Consider the following 23,002-nt stretch of genomic DNA (forward strand, 5'->3'; position numbering starts at 1 on the left):
CAGAATGGGCGGCAAGGGGGATTCAACAAATTGGTGACCTACTCAACTCTGAGGGAATTTTACAGTTTGCAGACATAAGAAATGCATATGGTATTGATAATAGAGGTTTCTTTAAGTATCTCCAGATTCGGAGTTTTCTAAATAACAAGTGGGAGGGCCAGTGGGTTTTGGTAAGAACGAGATTTTTGAGAAAATAAGGTTTATGGGGGACCGCACAATCCGGTCTTTTTACGCAAACCTGGTAGAGGAAAAAACTGATGACTTGGAAAAACACAGTAACAAATGGGTGGGGAAATTGGGTGGGGAAACGGCGAGGTTTCAAGAATCACTGGATTTAGGGCGTACAATACTTTGTTCATCCCCCTTGCAATCCCAACACTACAAAACATTATATTCGCTATATTTTACTCCTGCTAGGATAGCAAAGTGGGGTGGTACTGCAGGGATTAACTGTCCCCGCTGTAACTCCTTGGAGGCTGACAGTGTGCATATATTTGCTATCTGCCCCCAATTGCATACACTGGTTAGGGACATAGAGGGTTTTTTATGAGGTCACTGGGGCTCCAAATAGCACTTACTCCATCTTGGATTCTTCTAGGGGTAGGCCCGGATGAGATTGGGGGGTATCGGGAATTTTTGTTTGTTGCCATGGCAGTGTACAGACTAACCATAGCTAGGGCGTGGTTAGACAAGAACCCGCCGGTAATGCAAGTCTGGCTGGCTAACCTGCTGGCTGCATATAATATGGAGAAGAATATTTATTCTAGAAAAGGCAGGAGAGGAAGGATCCTAGGTTTGAGAATCTGGGAGCCCATAAAGAGATGGAAGGAGGGACTGGGGATACATCATAGCTGAGGAAAGGAACTGATGAATTCATGTCTTCAATGGAGTGGTAACTGAGGATGCGAGATTATCTATGGAAATGTATTGTGTATGTATGTATAAATTGACATGAAGCAAAGAAATGTGAAGTTGTAAATGTATAATGTCCAAAGTATGCTTATAATAATGGAAAAAAAATAGAAATCCATATCTCAGTGTATTCCATGTCTCAGTGTATTCCATGTCTCAGTGTATTCCATATCTCAGTGTATTCTATCCCAGTGTCAGTGGATTCCATATATCAGTGTATTCTATACCAGTGTCAGTGGATTCCATATCTCAGCGTATTCTATACCAGTGTCAGTGGATTCCATATCTCAGTGTATTCCATGTCTCAGTGTATTCCATATCTCTCAATGTATTCTATCCTAGTGTCAGGGTATTCCCTGTCTTAGTGTATCCTATCCTGTTGTCAGTTTATTCCATATCTCACTGTATTTTATCCCAGTGTCAGTGTATTCCATATCTCAGTGTATTCTATACCAGTGTCATGGTTGAGTCGACGATGAGAGGAGTGCAGTTGAAAGCAATGAGGTAACTCATCCAGAGGTCTACCATGGGGATGTGGTTCAGGGGGAGATGAGCAGGAATTCCTTTATTTGAGGTTTTGAGCAGGAGATGGTTCTCAGTGAACAAGTTTTGAGTATACGTTAGGGTCGTGTTGAGTTAGATGAAGTTTTCCGGGGATGAGGTTTTCAAATAGAGTTGCGTGTCGTCGGCATACATGTGGAAAAGAATACACGTGGAGTTAGTGAGTTTGCCAACGGTTCCAGGAAAAGGTTGAGGAGGATAGGAGATAATGCAGATCCTTGGGGGACCCCCATGAGAACTGGAGAGGGCTGGGAGAGAGAGTGATTTGCTTTGACTCTTTGAGATCTGTGGTGGAGGAAGGACGAGAACCATTGTAGCACCTGATCACAAAAACCCATCCTGTTTTGCAGAATGGATAGGAGGTTGTCATGATTGCCCGTGTCGAAAGCAGAGGAAAGGTCAAGGAGAATCAAGAGGCAGGATTCGTTTTGATCGAGCATTTTTAGAATGTCGTCCATAACATGAGAGAGGGCCGATTCGGAGCTGTGCCCCTTCTGAAAACTGGAGTGTTGGTGATTTCCCTGTCCAAGGGTCAGTGTATTCCCTGTCCCAGTGTTGGTGTATTCTGTACAAGTGTCAGTGTATTCTGTCCCAGTGTCGGTGTATTCCCTGTCTCAGTGACGGTGTATTCTGTCTGTCCCAGTGTCAGTGTATTCTGTACCAGTGTCGGTGTATTCCCTGTATCAGTGTCAGTGTATTCCCTATCTCATTGTTATTGTATTATGTCTCAGTGTCGGTGTATTCAGTCCCAGGGTCAATGTATTCCTTGTCTCTGTGTCAGTGTCGGTGTGTTCTTATCTCATTGTCAGTGCGTTCCCTGTCTCAGTGTTATTATATTCTGTCCATGTGTTTCCTGTCCCAGTGCCAGTGTATTCTGTCCTAGTGTTGGTGTATACCCAGTCTCAGTGATTGTGTATTCCCTGTCTCAGTTTCATTGTATTCTGTCCTAGTGTTGGTGTATTCCCTTTTCCAGTGTAATTGTTTTCTGACTCATTTTAGGTATATTCTCTCTCAGTGTCGACGTATTCTGTCTCAGTGTCAGTGTATTCCCAGTCCCGGTACAAGTGTATTCTGTCCAAGTGTCGGTGTATTCCCTGTCTCAGTATTATTATATTCTGTCCATGTGTTTCTTGTCTCAGAGTCAGTGTATTTCCTGTCCCAGTTTTATTGTAGTCTATCCCAGTGTCGTTGTATTCACTGTCCCAGTGTCGGTGTATTCTATCCCAGTGTCGGTGTATTCACTGTCCCAGTGTCGGTGTATTTCCTGTCCCAGTTTTATTGTAGTCTATCCTAGAGTCAGTGTATTCACTGTCCCAGTGTCGGTGTATTCTATCCCAGTGTTGGTGTATTCACTGTCCCAGTGTCGGTGTATTCTATCCCAGTGTTGGTGTATTCACTGTCCCAGTGTCGGTGTATTCCCTCTCCCAGTTTTGGTGTATTCTGTCCCAGTGTAGTTGAGTTCAGCCTGTCCCAGAATTCCTTTCTTTACAATGCATTGACTCAATGCTCTGTTAACCCCTCAACTGGCGCCCTTGCTCCATCTTATAATTAATTTCAATATCTGCAGAGCGCCTCTTCTGGCTGTTGAGGTGAGCGCACTCCCAACAGCTCAGTATTATTCGCTGAACCTGGACCCAGGTGACCTGGGTAATCTGTGACTCTTACACGGATGGCAGAGTTTCTTCCATATCATTGACTCCACTCCGGTGGGTTTCTATCCCTGAGCTCCACTCACCCTTCTCTGCACTCTGAGGTGCAAACATTGGTGCAACCTCACGCTGTATTCACTACCCCGCAACAGTGTCAAAACCTTATCACATTTGTATCTCTTACTCTCACTGCGCTTTCTTTACGTTCTGTAGAAAGTTTACCTGAAAAAGGCTAAAGCTATGAGCTCCCCAACTTTTTTTAGAACGCCACCCCTGAACTGTAGAAGTTGTGTCAGAATATTGTGGACAGAAATATCCGCCTACAAAAATATTTTGCTCAAAATATCGACATCCAAAATATCAGAAAGGTAAGCATAAATAGGCAGGCATAGATGTATTATTCTTAACTCTACAGAGACCTGCATCAACGATATATAGTCATGGTGCATATACTGAGTAAACCTATAACTACCTATATACTTACTTCCAAGACATTTTGATAGTCAATGTTTAAGCCATGACAATATTTCAACCACAGTATTCAGGTACTGTCCCCTGAGGAGAAGTAGGAACTGCTGTCGCTCCTTTGGGCCTGATTCACAAAGGTAATCTTACAATTTTACGAACGTTTACATTTTGTTTGCTATTCACAAACGATCAGTTAATAGAAAGTTTATGACAGCAAAGAGCCCGCATTTGGGCAGAGAACTCGACACACAAAAAAGATAGGACAGGCTATCTTTTTATGTGCGCAGTTCTACGTCCTGACAGCATCGCAAATGTAAAAGTAACTCATAGTTTGTGAATAGCAAACAAAATGGTTAACTTACACAAAAGTGAAAATTGACCTTTGTGAATCTGGTCCTTAGTGTGTAATAGTTGGTGGTAAATTGTAACAGACCAATCCAGTCTTACATATAATGTGCCCTTTATTTTACAAGTGCCTGTGAGGAATCACAGAGAGCTCACATATTTATATCTATAACAAAAAAACAAAATTAAACAGAACAACTCGCTCCCCCCCAAAGAAATAAAACCCCTGTAGTGCAGTCTAATTCTCATGGAGAATCTCTAATGCTTCCCTTCGGAGTCCTTGGGAAAGACCTGCGGTGGCGTCGTCTTGTGGTGTGAGTAGCTGGATTTGGCCCCAGAGTGTTCGAAGCCACAGTGAATGCCTTAGGGTCCCAACATATGTCATAGGGACCTTGTCCGTAGCACTGCTATCCACAGGCCCACAACCAGAGCGAAGCTTGCGGGCCCAGGTAGCCACCATTCCTGCGGTCGCAGTGACGACGTGGACGAAGTGCAAGAGCAGACCTCGTAGGCATTTTCAGATCGACTCTGCTCATGTGGCCCCTGTCGGCTCCGTGCCCCAACTCTGTTGTTCTCAGACTCCGGCGCATCTGACAGCATATCACCACACATCAGCCAGTCCCTGGCGATGGATTTTGGGTAACCTAGCTCCACCTCAATGCTGCTGTCCACCACTTTCCAGTACTCCTTGCCTCTGAAGAAGTAGGTTGCCCCTAAAAGACATAAAGGATTGAATACATTATTTGTTATGAACTACTGTTAAAAATTATTCACCACTTTCAAGTGGTAGTTTCTAGGAGATGTGGTGTGTGTCATTTGTGGACCCAAAATGCCTGTTAAACCTTCTTGTGCTGTCTTGCTTCCAGGCTCCGGACCTTATTTAGATCTCGGTGGATGGAATACTCCGGCGCAAACGGCATAGAATATAATGGGATCGTAATACAGCGGACGGGATCTACGTCACGTTTGTGACTGAAGATTCCCCTCTGCCAAGATCTAATCAGGCCCTCTGTCTTTACTATTGCACTATGACTATTGCAACGGCAGGTGAGAAAGGTGACTGTATCGACAGCCTGATTGTTCTTTTTAGCCTTTGATATCAGTATCCTGATGGAACTGACTTGGACCACAATGTCCTGTTGGGGGTTATTGGGCAATGCCTCGCTTTCAGCAAAATGGGACATGTCTACCTTCCTCTGTCCTACAGATCTGTGTTATGCAAGACTCACATTAGGTAGAGCTCCAGAAACACCAGCCATTTCGGTACCCACACACGATGTCCATGTTCGGGCCAGAGTTGGCCACCGGGTGCAATTTGTCTGCATTGATAGCCTGCACCCTCGCAATGCCACTAGCTGTAAGTGGCCACAGCTTGTGGTTGAGGCACCATGTGACGTGTAACACACCTGGACTGAGCTTCTACTCAGTTTATGCCAATGGACTGATTCAGAACCAGAGCCAGAGGAACAATAACCTCTAAATCCCTTGTAGAGTAAACCTTTATTACCCCCTGCCACCCCTAGGGGTAAAAGGACCATAACACAGAGTGTAGCTCAGTGGTGTTGAACAAGTGAGAGTTTTCTAACCTGACGGTGAGTGTGTACAGTGCAGCTTGCCCCAAAAGCGCAGCACCTCTGAATAACCAGTCTACTTCTACATGTCTGATTTTATGTCAGTCTCGGAACTGCATGAACAACCATCTTCTTCTCAGACGACTACATACACTCCGCAGTGTCATGTTATGTGACATGTCAAGACATAAAACATTTCTTAGTGTGCCAAAATACTTATGTAGGTTGAGTGGGTGGAATTTTGACCAGGGGAATTTATACAGAGGATTCATCTCTTCCTTTCTAGGGATTTTAGACAAAAACTATGGTCTTTCTAAATATATGTGGTATTTATATATCACCAACATAGCCAAAAAGCACTGTACAGGGTCAAAGACAAAGATACAGTCAACAGGTGAATGGAGAAGTAGTTGATTTTTGGGAGTTGAAGTGACTTCTGCTGCAGTGTTTGGTTGTATGACGGAACCCTGCATGCATTTATCTTGCATGCCTTTACAACGCAGTCACTACCCAGACTGCGACATTACCACTTGTTACTTTACCACACAAGCCGTTAGAACAACTTGCTTTAGGGGGTACTGGACTTTGGTATTGTATCAACTTCTATTCCAACTCTAGTCTACACAACCATAGGGGAGGTTTGGACATGAAAATCCAACGCCAATCCAACAACGTGCCCCCTAAAGCAAGTCGTTGTAATTACTTGCGGGTTAAAGGAGTGCGTGGAAACGTCGCAGTTGGGGTAGTGACTGGGTTTTAAAGGCTGGTCGTTGTTGAGACTGCGGGGTAAAGGAAGTTTCCCATTGTGTTCTTTTAAGAAGAGGGGTCTTCTTCTTTTTACTAAATAGGGGCAGGATTGGGGTAGATGTTGGATGGATGTGTTCCACGAATGTCACCCGTACCAGCCCGGCTCTCTTTATTCGGGGTGTAGAGGGGATGGAACACAATGACACCTGGATGCACTATATTATTGATCATGCTTTGTCGAGACCTACCCAAAGTTTTAGTCCGTGTCGCATCTTAAGGGTGGAGCACATCCTTGGCCTTGGGGAACATGAAGGACATTAAACTTATTGGATCGTATAGGGTCTGTGACACCCACTCTTTGCCTTTCCCAGGAACCCATAGACAACTGGGTGGTGAAAGTTCAAGATCCTATCTATACCGGTCACCTGCTAGATCATGAGGACTAGTGGTCAGCACCTACCAAAGACTAAAGAAGGGAACTGCCTGGTACCCAAACTCTCCCACTGATTTGGGTCCCTGCTGCAATGAGCCAGTTTGTCTACTCAGCTACTGCCCTCCTCCTGAATTCCAAGGTGCCAAGGCACAAAGAGGTCCAGGGCCCCTCCATCCATCAAAGTAAATTGGAAGATCAGGTGCACTCGGGAAATAAGTACTCGAAAGCAGCTCATGCTGCACCGATTGCCTATACGACCGGCTCTTACACTACTCCTGTAGCCTCTGCCATACTGAGATGACTATTTCCATACATGCTCTTACCAAGGCATGCACTGCAAAGAGTACAGAGCACCAACGTTAAAGTCAACTTACTTCTCCTGAAGCTCCCCAACCCAATCTCTTGGACCAACTCTAGGAACATTCAGATCCAAGGAGTCTTTTGACTTCTCCCTTGCAAATCCTACCTGGCAGCCTGGCTACTGGCCAAGACATCTATCAATCTATCAAAAGGCCCTCTCCTGTTGCTAGGGCAAACCTGTGGTTATCCCACCTTCAACTTGCCGGGTGTAGCACTGCCAGCTAAGTAGATTAATAGAAGCTTAAAGATCAAGCACACCATCCCATCCAATGGCACTGTGACGATAGAGCCCAACAGAAATTATCTGCATCATTACTACACCTACTAACTGCACGGTTCAAGGAGTATTCCTAAGTGTTTGAGCACCTCTAGAACTCCTAGTTATGTTAGCTTTGCGAATACACACTCGCTAGCAGCTACACACAAATGCAAACTGCAACTTCTGTAGCTATACATTTGTTGGCACCTCTCATTGATAAACTCTGCAGTCTTAACCCAAAGCCTGGAATCTAGGGTCAAGGCTTCCGTTGCATGGCAGCAAGCTTCTGTATGATGAAATATTGTTATAAAGGGAGTATCTCTTTTTTTGGTGTGTTGTATGCTGGAGTTTTTCCTCTATCTTGTGTTTGTCATAGCTTTGATAATGTTTGAAACTCAATCTGTTATTGTAGAGTGTGAATAGACATACTTGGAGTAAAGCATGCATTTCTGGCTTCTCTTTGGAGCATCACTGAACGAAGATCCACCAAAGATTTTGTACATTTCCTCTGGGTCACAACAGATCACAGTGACCTAAATGTTGAATTTGTAAGGTGTTGCATCTTCTTTCAGCTATTATGCCCATGAAAGTGCTTGGGCAATGAGCTGGTGACATCTAAGTTACAGTTGTGATCTCAGCGAAACGCTACTCACCATCTGCCCACCTCATGGCGTCATCCAAGGTGCCCGGGATGCCCTTCCACAGCGTATTCTCAGCAGGATACCCCGGGTCCATCCTACGATCGTGGTCATCAAAGCACCAATAAAGGTGGTCCTTGAAAAAGTAGGTCTTGTCGTTGTGGGCCCAAGAAAAAGCTGCATCAATTCCACCGAGGGGCAAGCCGAAGTCTGTGATCTGGCGAGGGAAGCCTTCTTCCACATTGTTGTCCTTAAATAACCAGTACCGGTCTCCTGGTGGAGGGAGCCAAGAAAGAAAGAAGAAAGAACAGGGAATTAGGAACAACCATGAGTAGGTCGAAGTCTTCAGAAACAGAAAGCAGACTGGATCCGAAAGCTGGCGGTTGTACGTCAAAAAAGTGAGGTCAATAAAATCGACCTGCACATAGACTGACTCTAGAAATCCCGACTAACAGAAAATCTTAAACATACTAGGCATTATAAATTGACTATCTTAACTCCTACATTAACAATATGTTAGTAGTCAATATTGTGGTGTCAATATCATTGCAGGTTGATGTCAAAAACAAAATATTTTGATAGAATGCTCAGATTAGTTATCCAGAAGGCCATGGCCACAAGCCGAGAGGCCATAGACGTCTCTATCTAGAGACAGAGGCAGTCAACTATGGCGCCTCCTGCGGGGGCCATCGATGAACACCGATGTAGCTACGTGAGTCTCTAAGAAGGTATTGTGTAAACAGCACAGCTCAGCTAGGGGACCAAAATACCCAGGGATGGCCTTGGCAATGTTTTTGGCCCAGTGGTTATGGATAGAACTAGCATGGATTGAGGTGAGACTTCCAAGCCCAGGCACTGGACAGTGTGATCCTGAGCAATACCAGTAGCACCTATAACCCTATTTACTGAACTGAAAATGAGTTGCGTTTCCTAACATGAAGTGCTGTACATGCACCAATCGTGCCTTGACTGGTGAATGCGAAAATTAAAACAAGGATGTGACCGGCGCATTCCCTATTAGAACAGTGAAAAATGTTTAATCCACTAAAAAAGTACAACCTGTAAGTGAGTTTTTGGAAATGACAGGGTCAGTGCGATGTGAGGAGGGTCAAATGGCCCTTTGGACAAGCTGTCTCTTATCAGATATGTAGATAGAGGCAGGGGTGGCTGCGGCCATCATGGTATGGTACCAGAAAATCATGACCACATTACCACCTGTCTGAAATATTGTGTCCTAAACATCATTCCTGCAAATACTCCCATTAGGGTTAATTTTTAGAAAACCCACAGCCAAAAAGGTGATATTTTTGCCATGATATTCTGGCATACGACTGTAGAAATGCAATAGTACTGGGAAGGGCTATGCCTACTCACACAACCACCTATCAGAAGGCTCGCCTCATGCGTTCATCAACCAACCACAGATATCGCTGGTTCCTTGTTGGTGAACTATGGAGGTCCATGACTTGGCCAGGTGCCATGGGGTGGTCTTGTCAGAGAGGGTACTGATTCCCAGTCCAAGCTGGCAGGGTGAAAACCCAAGGGCGGAAAGAAAACCTCACCTTTGAAGAAGATAATCTTGTGGTCGGTGGTCCTCTCGTAGACAGCATCCACGCTGTCCATGTTGGGGGGCAGACCCCTCCAGAAGCGGTGGATCTGTGCCGGCTGTAGTGACACTAGGTGCTTGTTACGCGTCAATCGCCAAAAGTACCTGCCTAAAGGAAGAGGTGGAAACCACAGGTCAGTCAATCACAGTCAGAGCGGTGCTGCTGATGGACAGGTACTGCCCTGGCCCATTAAACTGATGCTTCTAGATGGAAGTTGCCTCTTTGAGGCAGTGAGTACCAACAACAAGCTCTGGAAAAACTGTCCAAAGGTGTGGCTGAATCAGGAGAAGGTTAATGAGAAGCCAGCACCATCATGCAGCTGCTATTACAAGACCTGGCCTCCACTGTAGTGTGTGCCAACCATGACTACAGAACATGCTTAACTTCACAAGAACATGTGCTGACATCACCACAGCACGTGAGAACTATTATCATGGATACTAAGTAAAAAAAGACCAGCTCTGCAAAAATCCAGGAAGAAACCCCTGAGAAAAGGTAGCCCACCCACACTTATGTCTCTCATCTGCAGGACCATCAACAGCCATCACCAACATCAACTCCACAATCAGGGATAAGGTGAAAAGCACAAGATGTTGTCGGTAAATAGGCACCATTGATATAGCACTAATAACCCCTGACGCCAACAGAACGCTCAACATTACCCAAGAGTATTTCAAGGACAAGTCAGACACATTACTGCCAACTCCTCCTGGCCTTGACGAGTGCTGGCACAAGGGCACCCAGTCACTGACACCACAACACACTCAGTCACACCGCCGCCACTTCAGACAATCCCACCAGTGCCATGTGTTTGATAACCCAGGTACCACTTCATCAATCACATAAGTGCTGCGCCATTGGACCACAAGCACCTGTGAGGCACTTTACCGGAGAAGGAGCCATCCTCACCTTTGAAGAAAAACGCTTCCCCTCTGATCTGGGCGACTGCATCGAAGTGAGTGTTGCACCTCTCTGGTTCATCCTTCCGGGGCCTGAGGAGAGAGGTGAGAGGGCATGTGAGGGACATTGTACCACCTACACTCAATCACCAGACCACCCCTGTGCACATGCCCATTTGACCAACTGAACCTACCCACCCACCTCCCAAACTGCACCCACCCAAGACCTCCCATATCATGCGGAACCCCACCTAGTGAGTTATGGCCCCTCAAGTAGCGGCTAGACAACATTTGACTAACCACTAGCTTATATCCAATCATTCAAAAGACCCCAAATTCAAAGTCAGCACCTGCCAAATCACATCCCAGAACCAGGAGCCCTTGCTAGAGAGCACCTCTCAAAATCTTGGACAGATCTCACCCAGACACACAAAAGACCTCAAAGTCTCAGCTAATCTCACTTTATCAAACACCCAAATGACTTCAAAATCATGGTCACACTCCAACCAGCTCACCACAAAAAATACCCCTAACTGTGGCTAAACCAACCAAACCAACCCACGGCCTAAATACACAGCTAGAGTCCCATGCATCAGACCTCCCCACACCTTGGCTGGTAACCAGCCAAACAACTCCAAGAAGAGAGCCCCTGAAACATTGAAGACACCTGAACACCAAAACTAGATCTAACCCCTACCACTAACCAGATCAACCCAAACGTCACCCATCTAGTGCAGCTAGACCTCAACCAGTCTCCCACCACTTGGAAATGCAGCGTTTAACACCATGTCCGTCGGCACTCCACCCACACATGAACCACAGGCCCCATAACCACTATCCACCGGAAGCGGAAACACAATCAGAGCAGCCGCTGACCTGGGCTCGGGTGCAGACAGAACAAGGACTCTGGTCTGCCCAATCTGCAGTACAATATGTCTGCATCGTACTCTCTGTCACGCCTTTACTCTTATTTTTAATCAGTCATACAGTCACTTCCAAACCAGGCAGTCTCTCGTTGAGAACGCCTTTCAGCCAGTTCTGTGTACAGTGAGCCCTTGTGTCTAGAGTATTTCTGGGAGGTTTGAGAGTTAAGCTGCAGACTTCAGAAGTAGGATACGTAGGGGCTGATTTACAAGCCCCTTGCGCCACTTTTGCATCACTTTTAACATGGGAAAAGTGATGCAAAAGTGGCGCAAGGGGCTTGTTAATCTGCCCCGTAGTTTATATCCTGGCTTCTCCACTCAACGATTCAGTGTGATCTTGGACAAATCAATTTATTCTTCAAGATATCGGGCAAATCACTTAATCTCTCCTGTGCCCTATCTGTTAAACACTGTGGGGACGATTCACAGAACTAACTTAAGACAAAATCCTAAACTTACTAATTTTGGTATTCAAAGAAGTTAGGATTTTGTCTTAAGTTTGTCTTAAGACAGACTTAAGACAGACTTAAGACAAAATCCTAACTTAAGTCTGTCTTAAGTCTGTCTTAAGACAAAATCCTAACTTCTGTGAATACCAAAAGTAGTAAGTTTAGGATTTTATCTTAAGTTAGTTCTGTGAATCGGGCCCTGAGAGCAGAGCCCCTGTGGGTGATTCAGTTTTCGGTATGTGCTACAGAAGAGCATTCACTCATTCTTTTTGTCAGTGCATGGCTCAGTGCCTACCTGCTGTGTGAGCAGATGTCCGTCCGCTTGAACCTGCCTGTCTTCTAACTTGCAGCCTACACCTGTGCTTGTCACCTCATCTATCAAACAATGCAGCAATCTGAGCATTACTGCTCACGTCCAGTGACGGCACAAGTGATATATGAAGCAGTAAACCCTATAGTTGACACCAGGGTAGAGAAATACAGGGTGAGGGTAATCTGTGCTTATGTCCTAAAAGCTCCCCACAATATGAGCTGATGGTGGCAGGAGCAGCGGTGTAACATGGGAGCCTCATGTCATCAACACGGCCATCATTGGGGTCCAGAGAAAGCCCCAACAACCTTGGGTCTCGGCGCCACTGCACCTTCTGCACTACTGTTAGCTACACATCTGCATAGCACCTCAGCTGGGTCTCACGCTGGTACTCAGGAGCTGCTGAGCTCTCCTGGCCAGCTAAGAACAACTGGTCCTCACCTTGTAGATCAGCAGCAGCTGGAGCTCACCTGGTAGATCCGCAGCAGCTGGACCTCACCTGCTAGATAAGCAGCAGCTGAGCCTCACCTGGTAGCTCAGCAGCAGCTGAAGCTCACCTGCTAGGTCAGCAGCAGCAGATCGACCTCACCTGCTAGATCAGCAGCAGATCGACCTCACCTGCTAGATCAGCAGCAGCTGGACCTCACCTGCTAGATCAGCAGCAGCTGAGCCTCACCTGGTAGATCAGCAGCAGCTGGATCTCACCTGGTAGATCAGCAGCAGCAGGACCTCACCTGCTAGATAAGCAGCAGCTGAGCCTCACCTGGTAGCTCAGCAGCAGCTGGAGCTCACCTGGTAGATCAGCAGCAGCAGGACCTCACCTGGTAGATCAGCAGCAGCTGGAGCTCACCTGGTAGATCAGCAGCAGCAGGACCTCACCTGCTAGATAAGCAGCAGCTGAGCCTCACCTGGTAGCTCAGCAGCAGCTGGAGCTCACCTGCTAGGTCAGCAGCAGCTGGACCTCACCTGCTAGATCAGCAGCAGCTGAGCCTCACCTGGTAGATCAGCAGCAGCTGAGCCTCACCTGGTAGATCAGCAGCAGCTGGAGCTCACCTGGTAGATCAGGAGCAGCTGGGCCTCACCTGGTAGATCAGCAGCAGCAGGACCTCACCTGCCAGATCAGCAGTAGCTGGCCCTCACCTGGTAGATCAGCAGCAGCTGGAGCTCACCTGGTAGATCAGCAGCAGCTGGAGCTCACCTGCTAGATCAGCAGCAGCTGAGCCTCACCTGGTAGATCAGCAGCAGCTGGATCTCACCTGGTAGATCAGCAGCAGCTGAGCCTCACCTGGTAGATCAGCAGCAGCTGGACCTCACCTGGTAGATCAGCAGCAGCTGGACCTCGCCTGGTAGATCAGCAGCAGCTGGGCCTCACCTGGTAGATCAGCAGCAGCAGGACCTCACCTGCTAGATCAGCAGTAGCTGGCCCTCACCTGGTATATCAGCAGCAGCTGGAGCTCACCTGGTAGATCAGCAGCAGCTGGAGCTCACCTGGTAGATCAGCAGTAGCTGGCCCTCACCTGGTAGATCAGCAGCAGCTGGAGCTCACCTGGTAGATCAGCAGCAGCTGGAGCTCACCTGGTAGATCAGCAGCAGATGGAGCTCACCTGGTAGATCAGCAGCAGCTGGTGCTCATCTGGTAGATCAGCAGTAGCTGGACCTCACCTGGTAGATCAGCAGTAGCTGGCCCTCACCTGGTAGATCAGCAGCAGCTGGAGCTCACCTGGTAGATCAGCAGCAGCTGGAGCTCACCTGCTAGATCAGCAGCAGCTGAGCCTCACCTGGTAGATCAGCAGCAGCTGGATCTCACCTGGTAGATCAGCAGCAGCTGGAGCTCACCTGCTAGATCAGCAGCAGCTGAGCCTCACCTGGTAGATCAGCAGCAGCTGGATCTCACCTGGTAGATCAGCAGCAGCTGAGCCTCACCTTGTAGATCAGCAGCAGCTGGAGCTCACCTGGTAGATCCGCAGCAGCTGGAGCTCACCTCGGTAGATCAGAAGCAGCAGGACCTCACCTGCTAGATAAGCAGCAGCTGAGCCTCACCTGGTAGCTCAGCAGCAGCTGGAGCTCACCTGCTAGGTCAGCAGCAGCAGATCGACCTCACCTGCTAGATCAGCAGCAGCTGGACCTCACCTGCTAGATCAGCAGCAGCTGAGCCTCACCTGGTAGATCAGCAGCAGCTGGATCTCACCTGGTAGATCAGCAGCAGCAGGACCTCACCTGCTAGATAAGCAGCAGCTGAGCCTCACCTGGTAGCTCAGCAGCAGCTGGAGCTCACCTGCTAGGTCAGCAGCAGCTGGACCTCACCTGCTAGATCAGCAGCAGCTGAGCCTCACCTGGTAGATCAGCAGCAGCTGAGCCTCACCTGGTAGATCAGCAGCAGCTGGACCTCACCTGGTAGATCAGCAGCAGCTGGAGCTCACCTGGTAGATCAGCAGCAGCTGGGCCTCACCTGGTAGATCAGCAGCAGCAGGACCTCACCTGCCAGATCAGCAGTAGCTGGCCCTCACCTGGTAGATCAGCAGCAGCTGGAGCTCACCTGGTAGATCAGCAGCAGCTGGAGCTCACCTGCTAGATCAGCAGCAGCTGAGCCTCACCTGGTAGATCAGCAGCAGCTGGATCTCACCTGGTAGATCAGCAGCAGCTGAGCCTCACCTGGTAGATCAGCAGCAGCTGGACCTCACCTGGTAGATCAGCAGCAGCTGGACCTCGCCTGGTAGATCAGCAGCAGCTGGGCCTCACCTGGTAGATCAGCAGCAGCAGGACCTCACCTGCTAGATCAGCAGTAGCTGGCCCTCACCTGGTATATCAGCAGCAGCTGGAGCTCACCTGGTAGATCAGCAGCAGCTGGAGCTCACCTGGTAGATCAGCAGTAGCTGGCCCTCACCTGGTAGATCAGCAGCAGCTGGAGCTCACCTGGTAGATCAGCAGCAGCTGGAGCTCACCTGGTAGATCAGCAGCAGATGGAGCTCACCTGGTAGATCAGCAGCAGCTGGTGCTCATCTGGTAGATCAGCAGTAGCTGGACCTCACCTGGTAGATCAGCAGTAGCTGGCCCTCACCTGGTAGATCAGCAGCAGCTGGAGCTCACCTGGTAGATCAGCAGCAGCTGGAGCTCACCTGCTAGATCAGCAGCAGCTGAGCCTCACCTGGTAGATCAGCAGCAGCTGGATCTCACCTGGTAGATCAGCAGCAGCTGGATCTCACCTGCTAGATCAGCAGCAGCTGAGCCTCACCTGGTAGATCAGCAGCAGCTGGATCTCACCTGGTAGATCAGCAGCAGCTGAGCCTCACCAGGTAGATCAGCAGCAGCTGGACCTCACCTGGTAGATCAGCAGCAGCTGGACCTCACCTGGTAGATCAGCAGCAGCTGGACCTCGCCTGGTAGATCAGCAGCAGCTGGGCCTCACCTGGTAGATCAGCAGCAGCAGGACCTCACCTGCTAGATCAGCAGTAGCTGGCCCTCACCTGGTATATCAGCAGCAGCTGGAGCTCACCTGGTAGATCAGCAGCAGCTGGAGCTCACCTGGTAGATCAGCAGTAGCTGGCCCTCACCTGGTAGATCAGCAGCAGCTGGAGCTCACCTGGTAGATCAGCAGCAGCTGGAGCTCACCTGGTAGATCAGCAGCAGATGGAGCTCACCTGGTAGATCAGCAGCAGCTGGTGCTCATCTGGTAGATCAGCAGTAGCTGGACCTCACCTGGTAGATCAGCAGTAGCTGGCCCTCACCTGGTAGATCAGCAGTAGCTGGCCCTCACCTGGTAGATCAGCAGCAGCTGGATCTCACCTGGTAGATCAGCAGCAGCAGGACCTCACCTGCTAGATCAGCAGCAGCTGAGCCTCACCTGGTAGATCAGCAGCAGCTGGATCTCACCTGGTAGATCAGCAGCAGCTGGACCTCACCTGCTAGATAAGCAGCAGCTGAGCCTCACCTGGTAGCTCAGCAGCAGCTGGAGCTCACCTGCTAGGTCAGCAGCAGCTGGACCTCACCTGCTAGATCAGCAGCAGCTGAGCCTCACCTGGTAGATCAGCAGCAGCTGAGCCTCACCTGGTAGATCAGCAGCAGCTGGACCTCACCTGGTAGATCAGCAGCAGCTGGAGCTCACCTGGTAGATCAGCAGCAGCTGGGCCTCACCTGGTAGATCAGCAGCAGCAGGACCTCACCTGCCAGATCAGCAGTAGCTGGCCCTCACCTGGTAGATCAGCAGCAGCTGGAGCTCACCTGGTAGATCAGCAGCAGCTGGAGCTCACCTGCTAGATCAGCAGCAGCTGAGCCTCACCTGGTAGATCAGCAGCAGCTGGATCTCACCTGGTAGATCAGCAGCAGCTGAGCCTCACCTGGTAGATCAGCAGCAGCTGGACCTCACCTGGTAGATCAGCAGCAGCTGGACCTCGCCTGGTAGATCAGCAGCAGCTGGAGCTCACCTGGTAGATAAGCAGCAGCTGAGCCTCACCTGGTAGATCAGCAGCAGCAGGACCTCACCTGCTAGATCAGCAGTAGCTGGCCCTCACCTGGTATATCAGCAGCAGCTGGAGCTCACCTGGTAGATCAGCAGCAGCTGGTGCTCATCTGGTAGATCAGCAGTAGCTGGACCTCACCTGGTAGATCAGCAGTAGCTGGCCCTCACCTGGTAGATCAGCAGTAGCTGGACCTCACCTGGTAGATCAGCAGCAGCTGGAGCTCACCTGGTAGATCAGCAGCAGCTGGTGCTCATCTGGTAGATCAGCAGTAGCTGGACCTCACCTGGTAGATCAGCAGCAGCTGGAGCTCACCTGGTAGCTCAGCAGCAGCTGGAGCTCACCTGGTAGATCAGCAGCAGCTGGAGCTCACCTGGTAGATCAGCAGTAGCTGGCCCTCACCTGGTAGATCAGCAGCAGCTGGAGCTCACCTGGTAGATCAGCAGCAGATGGAGCTCACCTGGTAGATCAGCAGCAGCTGGTGCTCATCTGGTGGATCGAAGGGGCAAAGGTACCTTCAAGGGATTTTAGTAAACAAAAGAATTTCACAGTCACTTAGAGAATGAAATCATGTGGGCTTACTGATTTAACCCACTACTGCTGATTATGCAACAACAGAAATTATAGAAATTATATACATTCAAAAACTGTCACTTGTTAGTGATCAGTGAAAGGAGAGAGCAAAAAGGGGATTGACAAACGGGTGTATATAGAAAACAAGGAGTAGTTTCTGTCCTGTAACTCCAGTTCTGTAGTAGGGTTATCTCTGTTATAGTCCTAATCTAGTGAATAGTCCCGCCCATGTGCGTAGACCCCGGCAATCAAAAATAATCTCTTAAGGTGTCAAATCATGCAGAAACTGCAAAGACACTTAAGAGAGAATTTAAAGACAAATAATGCAGCCTATATCCACAGGCTACACTGTCCAGTACTTCAACTAGAAATTACACCAACAAAAACCACACACAACACAGCCTGCCCAGTTTCTTCCATAGAAAAACTTGCCTCTATCAGTAAAAGACTCTGGAATGATAGAGAGGAAGGCATGGACAGACAAGCCCCATAGGCTGCCATTATGTGGCTTAAATAGGATACTGTGCCTTTAAGAGAACTCTCCAGAACTTTCTCCCAGTATCCCAGAATGCACAGCAGGTCCCTTTTACTTTCAGTTCTTTTTTAAGGCGTAGCACGCCAGACCTGTAGCATTCCTACATGAATATCTCTCTCCACCGGGGAGGAGGGCGGGCGCTTATGACTATAACAGAGATACCCCTACTACAGAACTGGAGTTACAGGACAGAAACTACTCCTTCTGTAGTAGGGGATCTCTGTGTATAGTCATAATCTAGTGAATAGAATGGCAAGCCCATCCCCACACCAAAGCGGCGGTGGAGAAAAGAAAATAACACCACTATTGTGCGAACAAATTTCGCAGCGAAGTCTGCCCAACCTGAGCATCTGCCCTGGCGTCAGTGTCCAGACAGTAATGCTTAACAAAGGTATGAACCGACTTCCAAGTGGCCGCCTTGCAGATCTCTGCAATCGGAACATTACGGAGTAAAGCTGTCGTGGCAGCTTTTCCCCTGGTGGAATGAGCCTTAGGTTTACCCCCTAAGGTCTTATTAGCTTTTTGGTAGCACAACCGTATGCAGGACACAATCCACCTAGAGATGGACTGCTTAGAGGTAGCAAGACCCGTCCTGACCGATCCATAATTGACAAATAATTGGTCTGACCTACGAATATCTTTGGTTTTATCCAGATAAAATTTCAACACCCTCCTAACATCCATGGAATGTAGAGATCTTTCCGCTGGAGATGAAGGATTCTGAAAAAACGTAGGCAACGTTATGGTCTGGTTGACATGAAAATCAGAAATAACCTTGGGAAGAAATTTAGGGTGAGTACGCATAACAACCTTAGCAGCATGAAATACAGTATAAGGTTCTTGGGAACACAACGCCTGAATTTCACTCACCCTGCGGGCCGATGTAATGGCCAAGAAGAATCCTCCCAGGATAGGTTCTGCAACGAAGCCTTATAAATAGGTGCAAAAGGCTCTTTCATAAATCTGGACAGCACCACATTCAATTCCCATGAAGGCGAAGGAAGCCTGACAGAAGGGAACACTTTCTTCAAGCCTTCCAAAAAATCTTTGATCACAGGGATCTGGAAGAAGGAAGTCTGTGAAGGGCATTTCCTGTAGGCAGTCAATGCAGCAAGATGAACCTTAACGGAATGAACATTAAGGCCAGACTGCGCCAAGTGTAGAAGGTAAGGAAGGATGACGTCTTCCTTGCACGTCGTCGGGTCATAGTTCTTGGACTGACACCAGATACAGAACCTCTTCCACTTGTAAGCCTAGGAAGTCCGAGTGGAAGGTCTCTTAGATTCCTTCAGTATGTCCATGCAATCTTCGGGCAGATTTAGATGGCCATATTGCACTATCTCAGCCATGCCGCCAAACTCAAAGACGAGAGGTTGGGGTGCAACATCTGTCCCCCGAACTTCGTGCGAAGGTCCGGCCTGCACGGCAACCGAATGTGAGGAAGGATAGACCGGTGAAGCAGGTCCGTGAACCACCACTGTCTGGGCCATTCCGGGGCAATGAGTATCATCCGAGTCCTGGACCGGGCCAGTTTGATGAGTACCGCCGGAATCAGAAGAATGGGTGGAAAAGCGTACAGAAAGCTGTTCGACCAGTTGATCCATAACGCATTCCCCAGCGTCCCATGCTGGTAGTACCTGGAGGCGAAGTCTCGGCATTTGCTGTTTTCGGCGGTGGCGAACAGATCTAGGTCTGGAGTCCCCCACCTTGCGAAAACTTCTCCTAGTACTTTGTCGTTTATGACCCATTCGTGGTTTTCCTGAATCAGTCTGCTCAGCGCGTCCGCCTGAACATTCTGCACACCTGGCAGATGGGTAGCCGTTATCGTCAGTCCTCTGGCCAGAAGCCAGTGCCAGACCGCCTGCGCCTCCTGCGACAGAGTGCGTGATCTCGAGCCCCCCTGCTTGGTGAGCTAATACATCGTGGTGGTATTGTCTGTCTGTACAAGCAGAGAGTTGGTCTGAAAGGACGGAAGAAAGGCCTTCAGTGCCAAGTGAACAGCTCTGAGTTCCAGGAAATTGATGTGATACGTGGCCTCCATCGGGGACCACGTTCCTTGAATCTGTAGGTTTCCGGAGTGCGCTCCTACCCTTGGAGAGACGCATCCGTCACGATAGTCTGCGTGGGAATGTCCTTGTGGAAGGGACCCGCCCCGAGGAGATTCTCCGCTGAACACGACCACTTCAGAGACTGAAGAGCATGCAGAGACAGCTGTATCTTGTCGTTCCAAGATCCTTTCCTCTGATCCCACTGGTCCTCCAAGCACTCCTGCAGCGGTCTCATGTGCAGCCATGCGTGTGGCGTCAGGAAGATACAGGAGGCCATCGATCCCAGTAGAGAAGACACCGTCCTCACTGTTGTAGATGGAGTGGTCATAAGAGCCCGAACCTTCCGACGGAGTGATAATCGTCGCTCTTCCGAAGGAGACACGCTTGCTGACAGCATATTGATGGAGGCTCCCAAGTACTGTATGCATTGGACCAGAGTCGGCACAGACTTGGACATGTTGATGTGCAACCCCAGCTTGTTCAAGAGAACGCACGTCTTCTGGAAGTGTGCTCGAGCTTCCGAGAAGGAGGATGCCTTGATCAACCAATCGTCCAGGTACGGGTAGACGAACACCTTGTTCTTCCTCAGGTGTGCTGCTACCACCGCCATGCACTTTGAGAATGTTCTCGGCGCAGACTTTAGTCCGAATGGGAGTACTGTGTATTGATAATGATTGGCGCCGACTTGGAACCGCAGGAACTTCCTGTGTTTGTGTGCAATGGGCACATGGAAGTGCGCATCCTGTAGGTCTATAGCACATAGCCAGTCTCCCTGTTGCAACTGAGGATAAATCTGATGCAACGACAGCATGCAAAACTTTTCCCTGCGAATCCATCTGTTTGCCTGTCGCAAGTCTATAATGGGCCTGAACTCGTTCTTGTCCTTCTTGCGAACCAGGAAGAACCGGGAGTACAGACCTCTTCCTCTCTGAGACAGAGGTACGTCTTCTATCGCCCTTTTCCTTAACAGAATATCTGCCTCCGCCTGGAGCTCGGCGCAGCTGAAACTGCGAGCTGACCGGTGGAATTGCAGGAGGCGGGCTGGTGAACCGAAGACTGTATCCATTGCAAACAATATTCAGCACCCACTTGTCCGGAGTAATTTTTCTCCACTCTACCAGAAAAAATGTAATGCTTCCCCCTACTGGAGTGGGTAACAGATCCGGGGAAATTAAGCGCTCAGGGCCTAGACCCGGCAGGGCCTTTGGTCCCTGGTGCCGACTGCTGGCCTCCTCTGCCCTTCGGGCGTTTCTGGAACGGCTTACGGAACTGTTGTTGTTGCTGCGACTGTCCCGAAGCTTGGCCACGTCATCTGCCCTGCCCACCGAACCGCCGTTGGAATGGGCGGTACAATTTCTTCGCTTCTTTAGGCTTCTCTAGACCCACAGCCGTGAGTGTTTCGGCCTCCGCCTTCATGCGGGCCATTTCGTCATCCGCATGTTTCCCAAATAGGGTTTCGCCAGAGAATGGGAGATTGGCCACCCTTTGCTGTGCGTCTGGTTTTAGTGACGTAAGGCGGAGCCAGGCGTGTCGTCGCTGGTTAATCCCATGGCAAAAGCCATGTGCCACCAAGATGGATGAATCTGCTGCAGCGCTGATAATTTGATTCGCTACCAGCATCCCTTCGTTTAGCACTTCCTGGAAATCTTGCTGCTTCTCGCGAGGCAAGTGTTCCGCAAACTGCTGGAGGGAGTCCCAGAGGGCACGGTCGTAGCGTCCCAACAAAGCCGTGGCACTCGCAGCCTTCATAGAGGTCGCTGATGTTCCACACACTTTCCTTCCAGCTGAATCCATCCATCTAGACTCTTTGTCTGGGCGGACGGTGGATGATGGGATGGTGGTATGCTGTTTGCGGGCCGCCGTCACAATCACAGAATCCGGAGGAGGTTCCACCCTTAGAAAAGCCGGGTCCGAATCGGGAGCCCGGTATTTTTTCTGCAATCTCGATGGTGCCGCCTTAGTCACCGCAGGGGTGTGGAAAAGGTCCATGGCCGGTTCCTCCAGGCCCGGTACCAGAGGTAGTAGTGGACGAGACAGGTGTTTCTGGTGCAGTGTCTCGAAAATGACCGATGTCTTGGGCGTGGGCACCGTCAAGGATATGCCCAGTTTGGCTGCCCCTCTAAATAGGACATTATGAAATGCCACCAGGTCATCAACCAGAGACACCCTTGTGTCCGGTGAGCCCGACAAAGTCGGAGAGTAGTCCCTGGTCCCTGAGGACCTTGTGTGAGTGCGAGATCTGTGCCTCCTATGGCGGCGTCTCGACCGCGTGGATGACCTGTGACGCGATCGCTCCCTCCTCCTGGAGCGAGAGCGTGACATCCCGGTACGTGGGCGCTCCGCAGGTTTCCGTGGGGGTGTCTTTCGTGGCCTATCCTGGGGTCTTGGTTGTGGAGTCCCCTTAGGTGGTGTAGGCAGCAGAGGTAGTGACACCGATCTTGGCGGAGGAACAGGAGGTATCTCCGGCCAAGGGGCGGGCCCATGTGGTGGGAGCAGAAGTGGTGGCTGTCCCGAGGGAGAGAGTGATGGAAGCGGAGGGTTGATGGGAGGGTTCTCCTTAGGTAAAGGAGGAGGAGGTGTCTTCGGCCGAGGTGGTGTATATACCACCGAGTACACCGAGCCCGGTGACTTCTTCGGCGGAGGGGACTGCGAACCAGCCCCTCCAGTATGTGATCGCCGTCTCCGGCGCCCTCCACCAGACTCAGCGTGACTTCTGGCGCCAGAACTCCTTCTTCGCCGCTTTGGGGAGTGAGAACGACTCCTCGACGCTGACCTTTTTCTCCTTGACTCCGAACGTCGTTCTTCCGGTGTCGAATGTCGCCTCTGTGACTCAGTCGTCGACCGTCGCCTCCTCGACGTCGACCTCTCCTTCCTTGACGATGAACATCGCCTCCGTGACATCGACCGTTCCTTCCTTGATGCCGAACGCCGCCTCCGCGACGTCGACCGTTCCTTTCTCGACGACAATTGTCGACTCCTCCTCGATGCCGTCCTCTTTCTTGAGGTCCTCGACGCCGAGGATCCCCTCGACGCCGACCGTCTCCTCGACGGCGACCGGCAGTATCGCCTCGACGACGAGCGCCGACGCCTGTGGCTTCTCCTTCGACGCCGATAGCTCGACGATGACGTGGACGACGACGACGAAGACGCCGTAGACAGTGGTTTAGATGGAGGCCTAACCAGGCTCTTCGACGTCAAATCTTCATGCCGCCTCGACCCGGAGCGCCGGGGAGACGGGGAACACACCGTCGTAATCCCTCT

General features: G+C 49.8%; 1 protein-coding gene across 1 annotated transcript in view; it reads right to left on the reverse strand.

Annotated features, from left to right (window-relative positions):
• Window positions 1-4,055: 4,055 nt before the first annotated feature.
• Window positions 4,056-23,002, reverse strand: part of MMP17 (matrix metallopeptidase 17) — a 201,134-nt gene continuing 182,187 nt past the window's right edge. The window contains exons 7-10 of the mRNA XM_086944694.1: window positions 10,460-10,542; window positions 9,506-9,658; window positions 7,959-8,216; window positions 4,056-4,648 (exon numbers count right to left, since the gene is read on the reverse strand). Coding sequence (XP_086800820.1) covers window positions 4,317-4,648; window positions 7,959-8,216; window positions 9,506-9,658; window positions 10,460-10,542 — 826 coding nt within the window. The 3' untranslated portion in view covers window positions 4,056-4,316. The remainder of the gene's footprint in view (window positions 4,649-7,958; window positions 8,217-9,505; window positions 9,659-10,459; window positions 10,543-23,002) is intronic.

The sequence above is a fragment of the Lissotriton vulgaris genome, chromosome 11, assembly GCF_964263255.1.
Source record: "Lissotriton vulgaris chromosome 11, aLisVul1.2, whole genome shotgun sequence".
In the NCBI taxonomy this organism is placed as follows: Eukaryota; Metazoa; Chordata; class Amphibia; order Caudata; family Salamandridae; genus Lissotriton; species Lissotriton vulgaris.